The 13,754-nt window shown below is 54.6% G+C and overlaps 1 protein-coding gene across 8 annotated transcripts in view; it reads right to left on the reverse strand.

Moving 5' to 3' along the window:
- IQCE (IQ motif containing E) overlaps positions 1 to 13,754 on the reverse strand; it is a 45,521-nt gene that overhangs the window by 13,709 nt on the left and 18,058 nt on the right. For all 8 annotated transcript variants that reach the window (XR_004628299.1, XM_034669723.1, XM_034669722.1 and 5 more), the window contains 8 exons: positions 11,527 to 11,597; positions 10,429 to 10,501; positions 10,223 to 10,272; positions 8,665 to 8,828; positions 7,189 to 7,244; positions 5,834 to 6,039; positions 3,971 to 4,075; positions 2,660 to 2,750 (listed from right to left, as the gene is read on the reverse strand). Coding sequence is in view for 7 of the 8 variants with exons in the window: in XM_034669723.1 (XP_034525614.1) it covers positions 2,660 to 2,750; positions 3,971 to 4,075; positions 5,834 to 6,039; positions 7,189 to 7,244; positions 8,665 to 8,828; positions 10,223 to 10,272; positions 10,429 to 10,501; positions 11,527 to 11,597 (816 nt within the window). In the remaining variant the exon portion in view is untranslated. The remainder of the gene's footprint in view (positions 1 to 2,659; positions 2,751 to 3,970; positions 4,076 to 5,833; positions 6,040 to 7,188; positions 7,245 to 8,664; positions 8,829 to 10,222; positions 10,273 to 10,428; positions 10,502 to 11,526; positions 11,598 to 13,754) is intronic.

A 13,754-nucleotide genomic window follows, 5' to 3' on the forward strand; every position in this document is an offset into this window, starting at 1 on the left:
TGGAAGTAAAGCAGTGCTCGTGAGCCCCCCGCACAGAAGCAGCCGTGCTTGAGTAATCTGCTCGGACGTTTTTCCAGCGTAAGTTTTTTCTAATGTCAGGGGATCAATGCTATGGCCTTCTCTGGAGGAGAGGGCTTTGTCACAGGCGGTCTTCTGAGTCAGCAAATGGAGACCCCGACCCCCCCACCCTGGCAGTGGCTGGATGGTGTCGCAGTGTCCCGCTGTCCCACCGGCAGATGCACCGCTCACCCATGGGTCTCCTGTCTACAGTGTCTGCACCACGACCGCGAGGCTGCACTTCACGTCCTTGCCCCCATGGCTGTGCAGAGAGCATGGCTCCTTCCCTTGGCCCACTCCTTGAATGAACAGTGGGGTCCAAGATCTGCTCCTGCCATTTATAGGGACACCAAGCCTCCAGGTTGGATATGATGCCCCAGTGAGTACTGAGCGTAACCACGACACTGGGCAAACCTGAAGCCACTGTCTGGGGACTCAGAGACAGTGATTAAGGATTCATCCCTTGAGGAAAAGAACGTTCATCAGGGATTCCTACCGACACGGCTGCCCTGCCTCGCACTGAGTTAGTGGAGGACCCAGATCCCGAATGGCTGGGATTAACAGGGAGAGCAGCACGCCTGTGGTAAGATAATCGGAGAAGTGAGCCTGAGCCTCGGTACTGGATCCCCTTGGACATCAGCGGCAGGCCTAGGGCGCGAGGAGCCCGCAGCCAGGGCCACCTTCCCGATGGCGGGGGCACGTCAGTGCCCGGGGCAGAGATGGGGCTACATTGACTCCGTCTCTGGAGCACAATGAAGAGACAACAGGGGAAACTTGCTTTCCTTCCCACGTGAGTGTCTACGGGAACCCCGAGTGGGCCTCTCTGCAGAGGGAGGGGTCTCAAGAACCAGAGAAATTAAAATTAGCAGAAGAATCTACATTGGCTTCTGTAGGGTGCCTCCCAGGGGTCAGGATCACGGACAAGTCACAGGTGGGTGAGCCCTGCTGTTTCAGAGCCTGGGGAGCACCTGTGTGGGAAGAAAGGGGGCCCCTGGCAGCGATGTGTCCCCCAGAGACACGTAAGCTTGCCTCTGCCGCACACGTGACAGCCCTGGCCTCCCATCTGCCTGGGGCAGACAGAGAGAATCCCCTGGAGAGTGACGGTAGCACAGAGCGGCTCGCTTCAGGACGCGGGCCGTTAACCAAAGCACTGGGAAAGCCAGCACAGAAAAGCACCCCACAGAGAACACAACAGTATGCTTTACTGAACAACAGAACTAGTTTCCAGAGGGACTGGGAAGGACTCACACTGTCCAGCCCTCACAGCTGGCCAGCGGGATGAGCGGGCACCAAGGCCACCGCGCGAACTCCGCGGGCTCCCGCGAGCACACGCCACCACACGGCCTTCCCTCGCCTCCCGGGTACGCTGTGGCTTGTCTCGATTTGCAGCCAGAGCTGCGCTTATCGTCTTCTCCGAATTCCCGAAACTTTCAGCTCTTTCCTGGTTTCGAAGTACACACAGTGTCCTGCAGTCAAACAGCCTCGCAGTGGAGACTCTGCTAAATTAGCCTCAGAAGACAGAAGCCAGCCCTGATTTCAGCCTCAGAATGCGTTTGTTTTCACCCTCAGCAGAAACTCGGCCCCTGAACCCGGCCTCCAGTGCCCGTCTCTGTCAGGTCACTTGCTAGAAAACAATCAGTCGCCTTCCAAAGCAACACAACTTCTTGGCTAAAGCGTGCGCCAGGCAAAGCCCCGCCATCCTGGTGGGTCCCCCAGGTGTTACCGCATCTGCAGCAGACAGACAGACACTCATGGAAAGGGGATCGCAGAGAGGCCATCATGTGCCCTCTGCTGTGTCGGACGCTAACCAGCTCGGCGTTATCTACCGTGTGTCTGCGTGGTGGTGTCCTCTGGGGGCACATGGCAGCCACAGGACTACAATACCTCTGTTATCCGTGTTGATAGATTACACCCACCACCTAAGAAAACCCATCAGCTGGGAAAATGGATCAGCAAGGAGCCAGTGGCACCAGGCCCGTGGGCGCCAGGGGCCGAAGGTGGTGCCGGGGTAGCCCTCACGGCCACACAGACCACCTCAGCTGTACCTGCCTCCACGAGGGGATGGGGACAGCAGGGAGGCGGCCTGCACTCCCCTCTCACCTTGAACCCGCCATTTGCCACACACGTATTCAACACCTGGCCAGGCACACAGCTCGGTGGCAGGCACGGGCCCCAGGAAGATGCCCCGCCATAGCGAGCGCTCTCCCTGCCAAGCCGTCGACGTCACAGTCTGAAGCTTACATTAAACACACAGGGCGGGGGACAGGAGGTCCTCACCCAGTGTCACTCCTTCTCACCCACGAATGGACACCCCCTCATCGGACGATTAGACTTTCTGCATATGTGAAGTCTGGGGACGATCTTCACTCAGTTTCACTATCTAAGATTCAAACACTCGTCTAAAAAGTCACTTAACTGACAGTTGATCAGTTCAGAACCCCGGATTCAACACACGCACTTTGTGGAGATCGATGGGGATGACAAAGGGGAACTGGACTGTCAGCACTGGAGTCAGGAGAGCCGGGGGACGGGGAACCGTCCAGCCCCGGCTGAGAGCCCCGCGGCACCCATGCAGGAAATCTGAAACCCAGCTGAGCCATACCTCAGGACTCCTCTCCATGGGGTCGTCTCTCTCTTCTCTCCTGATTTCTTCTAGTTCTTGATACTTCTTCGTAAGTATTTGAATTTCCTCCCTGAAGTGGGAGGGAAAAGAGGATGTCTTACTCATCATCACATGGGGGCCCACGTCTATATGTGATGGCAGCGAGGGCTGCCCGCGGGGCTGGCAAGCCACCTCTCCTGTGGCGACCTGGGGCCCCTGCTACCAGCCCCCTGCACATCGGGCAGCACGGGGTCCCACTGCGGGACGGCGCTCTGTGGCCGTGTCTGTGGCCGGCCGGCAGCCCCAGGAGGGCAGGGCTGGAGGATCCCGGGGGCCAGCACTGCCTCTGGGACATGGGAAGAACCAGACAGATCCCGACGGCAAGAGTGACACACGGGCAAGCAGCACTTGGAGTTTTCAGGGCACGGTGTGAATGGAAGCAAATACAACTTGCGTCCTCGCTACAGGTTTCAAAGGCAATGCAAGAACAGCTCTTCCCTGTGCACCTGCCCTTTCTTTCTCCTTCAGTCCTGCCTCCCGACAAAACCTAGTCACGGTTCTCTGGAAAATAAATATTCTTATTCGTTCCAGCAATCTGTGTCTTCCTCATTATTCTGAGCGGTGAATATTTCTGCTCAGGGTTCTAACTTATTTTGGGGAGCATTTCTCACCAAGGTAAAGTTTGTAGAACATAAAATCCACTAGTGTAAAGTACAGGATGAAACGGGTTTCCGTGCACTCACGGCGTTGTAGCCACCATTGCCACCAACGCGTCACCCCGAAGGAGTCCCGTGCCTGTCAGCCGTCCCTTCCTGCTTCCCCGCCCCGAACCCCTCTCTGTGACTTTGTCTGCATGTGTCGGGATCCTACGGTGCGGGGCCCTTCCTGTCTGCTTCCTTCACGTGGCACGATGTGTGGGAGGCTCACCCATGCTGTCATGTGTGTCAGAACCTAGTCCTTCTATCCCTTCGCGTGGACGTACTCCCATTTCTTATCTGTGCCTCAGCTGATGGGCTTGGGGCCCTTTCCCCTTTTTGGAGGCCATGAGCAACGACACTGAAGAAGCGGGAGGCACCGTCCCTGGGGGCTCCCGACCCGGGTGGTGGCAGTGAAGGGTGTGTGCAGAGGCAAATCCCAGCCTGGTGGGGGAGAACCCTTTCCCAGAATTGGGACTTTGACTCTGATGGACACGCAGAGTGGCAGACTCAGGTTGGGGTTGATGAAAACCGCTCCGGAAACCGCACGGAGGGAGACGGGAAGCTCCTGGAATCCGGTGATCTCCTGACAGCCTGTGACTCTCGGTGCACTCACCTCAGAGCCTCCTCTCTCCCTCTTCTCTCCTCCTCGCCTCCCTTCACATCCTCCAGCTCCTTCTGCAGGTCAGCATTGGCCTGCAGCAGCTGCTTCACCTCCAACCTGAACGCACAGAACCAGAGACATTTCAGCGTTCGGGAAAACAGAGGACCACAGTTACACTGATTCACGGGGCAGGAAGAGCTTTCCGAAAACATCACGCCACCCAGCTTCCTTCCTTATGACAGTGGATGGACACGGGGTCTCCTGATATTTACTGAGCACCTGCTATGTGTCTGCGACTGTTTGGTGCCCGGGATACCGGGGTGAGGAGACGCAGATGGGCAGCGACCCCAGACGGGCTGGGGCACTGCATTATCCCAACAGTCACGCAATTGCTACGTAACCCCTGAGATGAGTGCTCGGAGGGTCCTGCCTGTGCCACACGGGGCTGCTGCCTGAGCTGAACCATCAACCTCCAACTAAACTGCTTCCCAGTGGGCTTCCCTGGGTCCCACAGGTGGCACACGGCTAAGAACACCACTCCAAGAGGAGACCTCGGTCTGACCTCAGCTCCACTGCTCACTGTCGTGGGACCAAACTCTTCAAAGTCCCTTAAATTGCTTATGAATCAGAAGAAACACCTTGAGTGTCCCACAGAGAGTGTGTCACAGAGCAAGGGCTCGGTAAGCGGAAGCTCTTATCAAGCCAGGTGACAGCGGAAGAGACTATCAGAGACGTTATTTACCTTTCAAAATGACTAGCCCAATTTTTGAAACCTTTTCATGAAACACTAATTCTTACAAAGAACCTACCAACTCACATGGAAGCACTTGGATTGGAGGAGTGAGACCAGACAGAGCGTGTAAACAGAAGGCAGCAGAGAACTTAGGTGAGGAGTCAGCTAGGGATTCCTTCTCACCTAAATGTGCACATGAATCGCCAGGGGGCCTCATTAAGACACAGAGTCAGATTCAGGAGGTGTGGGTCTCACAAGATTCTGCATCTCTAACCAGCTCCCAGGTGGGCGGGACCAGGGTTCTGCATCTCTCACCAGCTCCCAGGTGGGCGGGGCCAGGGTTCCGCATCTCTCACCAGCTCCCCCCAGTGGGCGGGGCCTAGGTTCTGCATCTCTAACCAGCTCCCAGGTGGGCGGGGCCAGGGTTCTGCATCTCTAACCAGCTCCCAGGTGGGTGGAGCCAAGGTTCTGTATGTTTAACCAGCTCCCAGGTGATGCTGAGGCTACTGGCTTCCCAGTTTATACTCTGAGAGATAAACCCCATCTCAGGATACACATAGGTTTGGCTTATTCGTGACAGAACTGCAACCAGGGGAGCCACAAGTAAATAGCGGAGGAGATGGGCACGTTTTCAGTAGGCTACAGATCAAGACACTGGAGAACAAGCAGGGAATAAGCAAAATCTGAAGACTTTGCCTTTGAAACTCACAGGGTCACATTGAACACTTCACAGCATTTTTGTTTTATTTGGCGTTTAGACTGGACATCATAAACATATTACTGACTCTCTAAACCACTCTGCCTAAGATCTAACTGATGGCCTATCTACTTCACACAGATCAGTGAAAGTAAATTCTTCTCTAAAAAAGAATTTGGAAATCGCTCTGGAATTCAGTGTCAACAGATTTAAATGGTACCTCCCCTTCTTTCAATGATGTAACATGGTCCATTAACGTCTTCTTTTTACCACGAACATGACTTCTACTTCACAAACAACATACAGGAAGTGTCTGAATCATATAAAACTATAGCAGCAATTACTACAAGGAGCTGAGCGTTTCTCCCGAATTCACCAGAACGGCTGAACTCCAGCCACAAACCCTCCCAGGGGCGCGAGGTGCTGGCCGTGCCCCACGACCTACTCTTTCTCCTGCAGCTGCAGCTGTAGGGCGTTCCGCTCGCCTTTCAGGCTCTGCACGGTCCCCCGGAGACGCTCGCTCTCACTGTCCTCCTGCCGGTCGCCTCGCGGCTGCCTGAGCACAGTGGAGCTGGACGCAGAGTGCACCACGGCGTTTGACTTGACCACTTCTGAAGTGTGTGACTTGGGGCTTTCCATCGAACTTATTTTCTAGAGGCAATAGAGGCATTTTTTTTAGACGTTCTTTCTCATTTACTTTGCGGTTATGAAGTCCGAAGGAAGAGACAGTGACCAAGGGAAACTCATCTCAAGCACAGTATGGGACTGCGTGTGACCTCACAATCCCGGGACAGCGCCACCTCACAGAAGCCCGTCTGGAGGGGAGCCTGTCGTGGAAGTGAAGAGCACGCTGCCAGCAGAGCCCAGCCGGGGGCTGGCGGGGGGCAAGGCACCATTCACAAGACAGAACATAGGCACGAGAGGCGAATTCATAAGCTTCTTTTCTTTGTGCTCATTTACCCTAATATTTCCTTTGGATTTCTGGAATTTTCGATCTCTATGCTTTTAATCTTAAGTGATAACCCAGTTGTGCTGGCTAGGAGCTATGGAGCACCTGCAGCTTGCCCGATGCCGGCCTGTCTCAGCCAAGAAAGCACCGTCGTGGCACTTCTGAGCCACCTCTGGCTGACTTTCTTCCTAACGAGCTTTATTTTCAAAATACCCACAATATATAAAAACTTCTTAGGTTTTTAATGCTGTGTAAAATGGCTTTGTCTAATGCTCCCCTCTAGGTTTACTCTGCTCAGGCAAACAAGGGGGCAGCTCTCAGGATTTTGCCAGGCTACTCGAAGATGCTGACACTTCTGAACAACTCCAGAACAAGTGGATTGATTACTGACCAGAGGAGTGAGATCAAATCTGCAGATTCAAGTCTCCCCAGCTTTCTGGTGGCTGGACAGAGTTTTCTGAGGACTGAGATACACAGGCTGGAGAGTGACCGGCAGCAGAAAGCCCACACGCACTCATCCCACACACACAGGCCGGGCTTCTGAAAGGCTCTAGGATCACCTGCATCCAGCCCTGGTCACACACGGAGTCCAAAACCACGTGCCACGTGACCATGGCTTTGCCCCCGTGACACCAGAGGCAGGAACGGCACGACCCATGGGTCTTGTCCAGACCCGCGAGAAGTCTGCCCTGGGCGCCATCCAGTAGACGGCCACTATTCATTCACACGTTCACTTGAGTGTCCTGTGAGCAAAGGACTCATCTGTCCCCACTTCACAAGCTGCCTGGCTTCTCCTCAAGCACAGGCTGGTCCTAAAGGACAGCAGGTGAGCAGAGAGGTGCACCACTCACTTTTTCCAGCTCTGCGATCCGTCTAAGCAGCCGGGGCTTACTCCATTCCACGTAACCTAACGGGAGCAAGGGTTTTAGGAGACACACTACACAACCACCCCGATGCCCCTTCAGCCCGGACCACCCGTCTCAAGCACAGCCTGCCAGTTTCCCCTTCCGCAGCCAGCAGCAAGGCCGGGAGATCCCCACCTGGCAGGTTCTTATAAGCCAAAGAGTGCCTCCCTGCAAAGGAGTTTGTCCCCCACACTGTGGCGCTGTCCCTACTGGGGCATCCACTCCTGATTCTACCCGTCAGGCCTGGCCCCATCAGTCCAAGACAGTCCTTCTCAAGGTCACACGAGTCCACTCTGTCATATCCCCCACACCCCTCCTCCCAGCACTTCCTTCCCTGGTGTTCCTAGCTCCGCCAGCCGCCTCACCAGCCCCCGGCAACGGCGCCGCAGGCTCACCCTCGCCTGTCGCCCTCTGCACACTGCCAAGTCAAGTCGGGGTCTGCACCGTGGGCCCACCTCTGCTCCACTCACTCATGGGTGCTCTGAATCCCACCCAGGTCTTCTGTTCGCTGGGGACCACCTGCCGAAGCCTCCGCCCCGAACTCCCTGACACATCCTGTCTCCACTTGGACACCCATTCCACACCACAGACTGGACCCGCTCCGCTCCCTCAGACCCGCTCCTCTCTGTCACCTCCACCTCAGTAAAGGACACCCGTCCTTTCGGTCACTCGGATAAAAGCCCTGGAACCTGGCTCCTCCCTTCCCGCAGAGGCTGCCCCTGATCTCCCAAAGCATCCAGGGTGGCCACCTCTCACCCTCACGGTGCTACTGCTCCGGGTCACCAGCAGCCCCCGCGAGGACACCGCAGAAGCCCCGTCTCCCCCCAGTCCACTCAGCACAGACGCTGGTCTTCTCCCCCCGGCCGAAACCCCAGGGGCCCGGGCACGGCCTTCACAGCCTTGTCCTGCGTCCGACCCCGTGAGACCTTCTGTCTCATCGCCACCACCCTCCCACTGCCACCGCATGCTGGGCACGCTGGCTCTGGGCCTGGCTGTCCCTCACCTGTCACCATCCCCGAAGCCCCCATTCACAGGCGCACACCACTGCCCCCGACACGTGCGGTCTTCCCTCTGTATTTTGCTCCCCAGCACTTAGTACCGCCTGACCCATGACTGACGGGTCGGCTCCTCGTCCCCCTCCAGTTTGACGTCACCCCCACGAGGGGTGGCTGCTCTCGTTCCCTACTCTGCTCCGCTCCCTGGAAGGGTGCTTGGCGTACAGCAGGAGCTCATTAGGTTTTGGAATAAATCTTAGTGTCGCCCGGCAGTACACGTCTGCGTTTGTGGCAACGGAACTAGGGCCTCGGGGATGTGCGGGAGGGCCAGGACGCTCCCGCAGCCTCCGCCCGCATCTTCCCTCAAAGAACGCGAGATGCGGCCTCTCCTCGAGCATCCCTCTGCGGGTGGCTACAGGGACGGTACCCTTCACGCTGGACATGGTGGGGGAGTTGCTCAGCACGCGGTCCAGGTCTTCCTTCAGGCTCTGGTTCTCTTCCGTGAGCTCCTGGACGCTCCGGGACAAGCTCAGGAGGGCGCTGCTCACTTTTTTTTGCCTTTTGAGGCCCATTTTCTTCTCCCCTGGAGGCCTGGGAATAACAAAGTCAAGGGCTGGGTTTGAGGTCCTAAACCAAGTTCATAAATGCCTTAAAAGAGGGGTGGGCACATGGCAGCCTGTCTCTGGCTCAGAGTGGTTTTTGCAGATATTTGCTATCGAATAGGGAACACGGACTTTTGAACCCCAAGGAAGCAAACTGTTATCCCCCAAACTGAATTCCATTCTCACTGGTAAACCTGTATAACAAAATACTGTATTTGATACTAGTGATATATTTTAAGCTGCATCACTAAAAAGTGTGTGGGAACTTACTTTCTGTCTTGTCCCATAAAGACCTGTCGAACAGGTGATGCCCTTATCCCGCGAAGTCTAACATACAGCCAATCCTCACTGTTCAATTTCTGTATTTGCAAATTTGCCTACTTGGTAAAATTTATTTGTAACCCCTGAATCGAGACTTGGGGTGCCTTTGCGCTCGCTCAGGGACACGGGCAGGGTGGCGGAAAGCCCGAGGGGCGAGTTCCTGGCGGGGTGGGGACTCTGCCTTCCCCGCAGTCCCCACGCGCTCCACCAGCGGCCCCCCTGCACTGTCTGTTGAGCGCTATTCTCCCGTGTTTGTGCTTTCGTTGGTGATGTCGCGGTTTAAAACCGCCCCCTTCAGCACAATGCTCAGGGGCTGCCCCAAGTCCCTAATCGCAAGTAAGCACGTGTGTGTGATGCCGCTCAGGAAAAGCAGTATGTACGGTCTTTAAACAGGAACACACACAGGAACAGGGCGGGTGACGATGTGGTGACCTGAGGCTCGCAGGGACCTACTCTGCATGTCCCCTGGGAGCGATGGCTCAGTATTCCAGCCGGTCAGTGCTGCCGGACACTTCACAGAACGCACCTGCTGCGAACGGCAAGAATCAACTGTCCTTTACAGAGAAAGCTTGCCAACCCCAAAAGGGGAAAAGGAAGGCTGTGCCTGGCCCAGGGTGAACACCTGATACACGTTCACAGCTCAGTGCCGAGGCCTGGACGTGGCCAAATCTGCGATAAGGGAATCTTCGAGATAAGGAGACCCTGATGTCTCTCCTAAGAAACTCCTTTGGGGAAATGAACTTGTATTCTTTGTACTTGAAATGTCTTCTTAACAAGGTAGGCCTGCTTTCAGCCACAGGGCTAACTGTGCGCGGAAGCTGTTCTGTTGCAGGAGCTAAGGACGTGACGCGCGGAGAGGTGAACGTGCTGTTAGTAGCTAGCATGTGGCCACTATGAGGGCACGTGTGTAACCGTCCCGGACGGAAACACGTCCACTCGAGCCCCTAGCACACCACACAGGTGCTGGGTCCGAGGAGAAGGACAGCGTGCACCGCTCACACGTAATGCCTATGCTGATCTTAGGACCAAACACAAACATGGCTCCCGAGGACATGATCGTACTTCTTTCCTGCAGTTTCGGAGCTTGTCAAGAGAGTCTGGAGACGATGAATCTGTAACGGCCAAATTAAAGTACATTACAACACAAAATGAGCACGAGAAGAAGCTGTAATCCGATTCCTGATTTCTGCCTCGTGGCTGGAAGTAAGCTAAGGGTCCCCAGGGTGCAGCGGAACGACCGTCCCCCAACCCTGGAGAAGGCCACGCACCTCCTCGTAGTAAGTCTCCATGGCAATCCTCATCTCTTCCAAATTAGTGGTCTTCATATCAGTCTGCAGTTTGCTAGAAACCCAAGTTCAGAGTTAACACGGCAGTGCTGGCACCCCCAGGGCAGACCAAGGGCAAGAGTGCTTCCGGGAACACCGGTCAAGGAAGGGCTTCGCCAGAGAAGCAGGCTGGGCGGGGAGCCTGGCGGACTTGCGTCAAGACCCAGGGAGGACCCTCACACCTTAGGACCCCTGTGTTGGACCAGCCGCCTCCAGGTGCAGTAAGAGACTCCCTAAAGCTGTTTCTTACTAAATAGGAGGCTTTCTGGGAAGAAGTGAAGTGACTGTGAAGGACCCCATATCGGGGTGAGAACAGCTGCCTCTGGGGGCAGGGGGAGGAGCGTCACGCCCCCCCCGGAGCACCAGCACATTCTCCCCACCCTCAGCACCCCACAGACTTCAGATGAAAAGCTCTAGCAGACAAATGAAAGTACAGTTAGAGTTCAGGATTCTGAAACAGGAGAAATCAGCAAATAATCACAATGTTCACAGTTGACAATTCCAGCAAGAAACACAGGAAGGGGGAGGCTGTTTTACACAGGGGAGACGGGGGCCATAGAGCTCTCCTCTGCACCGCATTACCGGGGTAAGCGTGCACGGCCGCCCCCGAGCAGCACCAGGACACCGCGGGAGCAGGGCAGGCGGCTGGCGTCCCAGCACCGAGGGCTGGCATCAAGACCACAGACCCACGGTGCACGTAATCCAGCGATCCACAGAAGACCGAGGAAAGAAGGCATTTCTTAAATGCACCAGGGACAGGGAAAGAGATGAAGGGAAGATACCATTCCCAGTGACGTCTGGAAGAGGTGGCTAATACTTTCATCTTTTGGTACGAAGAGGAAGCTGGGACAAGGGACATGGGACAGGGGTGGTGGGGGGGGGACAGAAGCTACAGTCCGAGCAGACAGACCAGTATAGACTGGTACTGGGGACGAGGCAAGGCGAGGGGCATGCATGCTGGCTCCAGCCTACCCACGGTGGGGTAAGGCCTTGGTGACCCTCCAGAGCCCGCCGCCCCGGCCCCCGCCAGCACGTCCGTACTTGATCGTGGTGTCCTTCTCCTTGCACTGCTGCTCCAGCTTGAGAATCCTCTGCTTTAGCCCGTTAACGACCTGCCAATCAAACACCAGCACATCAAGTTGACTGCTTCCATGTCGGCGACCTCCGCCTCCCTCTGGACACTCAGACTGCCCTGCCCCAGGCTGCCAGCTGACCCAGCAGCATCCGGACATCCTCCCCCCTTAATTGCTGGCTTCTTTTGTAGCCTCTAGGTGCAGCAAAGAGAGGGCCAACTGTCCCGCTGGCTCAGTGCGTGGTGGCGAGGGCAGGGCAGGGCCAGAGACATGCCTGCAGGTGCGGAGCTCTCCCCGCGGCCACGTTCCACACTTCAGAGAATGGACAGGATACATGGCCAGTGCTTTGGAGGAAGCCACTGCCAGCACTAGATACAAAGATCCCCAACCCTGAGCTGCCTGGGCGACCACGTCCACAGTGTTCCCTTGGGAGTGAGCAGCGTGGACAGAGCCTGGAGAAGCGCCCCCTGTGCTTCCCTCTGGGGAATGCAAGACCGCTTCCACCTCATCTCTTCCTTCTCTCTGTTAACATAGCACTCTGGGAGATAGCGCCCTTATGTTTCCGGAACACTATCCCTTTCTTTCTTCTTGAAGAGCCAACTGTTCTTTGGACAGTTAAATCCAATTAAAAAGTCAACTTTTTAATTGGATTTTAAGCTAATTTTAAATTATATTAGTAATACACGAATACATCTTGTTGTAAAAAATATTAAAACATTATAGACGAACTCTGCTTCTTGACCTTACCCCTCCCAACTGAATATTGTTCCCAACTAGAGCTGCATTCTCTAGATTCATTATGTGGATGGGTGCCCATCGACAGCAGGGCATTCTGTTGTCCTTGCAGAAATGGCTTTTCCTACCACACAGTGTGCGGGTTGTTATTTTCACACCACGAATGGTCTTGGTGTCTATCCCTCTTGTGCCTACAGATCTCGGGGACTCTCACACAGTATAATCATTCGGTGTGGACACCCCTCTACTGATGGATGATTACGCTGCTAGCACTAACAAGCCCTCAGCAGACAGCCAGCCCTCCCTGTGCAGGTGTGCAAACGTCTCTTGGGGGGAGATGGTGACCAGCACAAGTGTCCAATCACAAGACGCAGTGACTGAAGGATGATCTGGCAGCAGGTATGAAAGTGGGAACAGCACATACCTGAGGGTCTAGAATTTCTACTTTTAATCAACTTCAATAATAATAATAATAATAATAATAATAATAATAATAAACCCCACAGCAGAGCGCTGGATGGCTCAGTCGGTTGAGCCTCCGACTCTTGGTTTCGGCTCAGGTCAGGATCTCAGGGTCGTGAGATCGAGCCCTGTGTCAGGCTCCGTGCTCAGCAGAGAACCTGCTTGAGATTCTCTCTGCCTCTGCCCTGCCCCCTGCTTGCATGCGGTCTCTCTCTATATATATATAAAATGAATAAAATCTTAAAAAAAAAAAAACCCACAGCATCAGAATAAAAATACAAAAGCCCTTCCTCTACAAGTATGCATTATTTACATAATTCTAAATCCTCACCTAAATTAATCACATAGACGTTTCTGAACATAGCTATACTATTTAATAGTCTTTAAAATTTTTTTTCTGAAGATGTGTTTTAATGTGGCATTATTCTGATTTTAATGGTTTCTCTTCAATGTTGCCCTCCAATTGGGCAGCTATGAATATCCTTGTGTGAAAGGCTTTTATAGTGGGTTTTTTCGCAGAGACACGGCCTGAAAGAGAGCAGTACTGGACAAACGGCAGGCACAACTTCAGGGCACGCTCCTCGGCTCGGTCACGCCATCCGAAAACACAGCGTCCGGCTCCGAGCACGCCTGTGCGTGCTCAGTCCTGCCGACACAGTCGCAAACATCCTACTCATGGTAGTTCAAGTGAACGTCTTCACTCAAGTATGCACCCTGGGGTAGCAGTGGGGACGGAGGCAGACATGGTCTGGCTGCGCAGAGCCTATGGGTTTACCATGGACCCAACATGGGTGAATCTCTTAACCTCAGTTTCCGGATTTTAAAAAATGGGGATTGAGTCCCTATCACAGAAAAATCCAATGAGATTTTGTACGACTATACAAGGTCTAGGAGCTGCTATTCATCTAAACATGATTTTCTTGTGGAAACACTGGATCTGTTCTCAGGCCCTGCAAGTATTTCCTTCGCGCTGTCCCAGGATCAGAGCCAGGCTCCAGC

Source organism: Ailuropoda melanoleuca, chromosome 10 (assembly GCF_002007445.2).
Source record: "Ailuropoda melanoleuca isolate Jingjing chromosome 10, ASM200744v2, whole genome shotgun sequence".
In the NCBI taxonomy this organism is placed as follows: domain Eukaryota; kingdom Metazoa; phylum Chordata; class Mammalia; order Carnivora; family Ursidae; genus Ailuropoda; species Ailuropoda melanoleuca.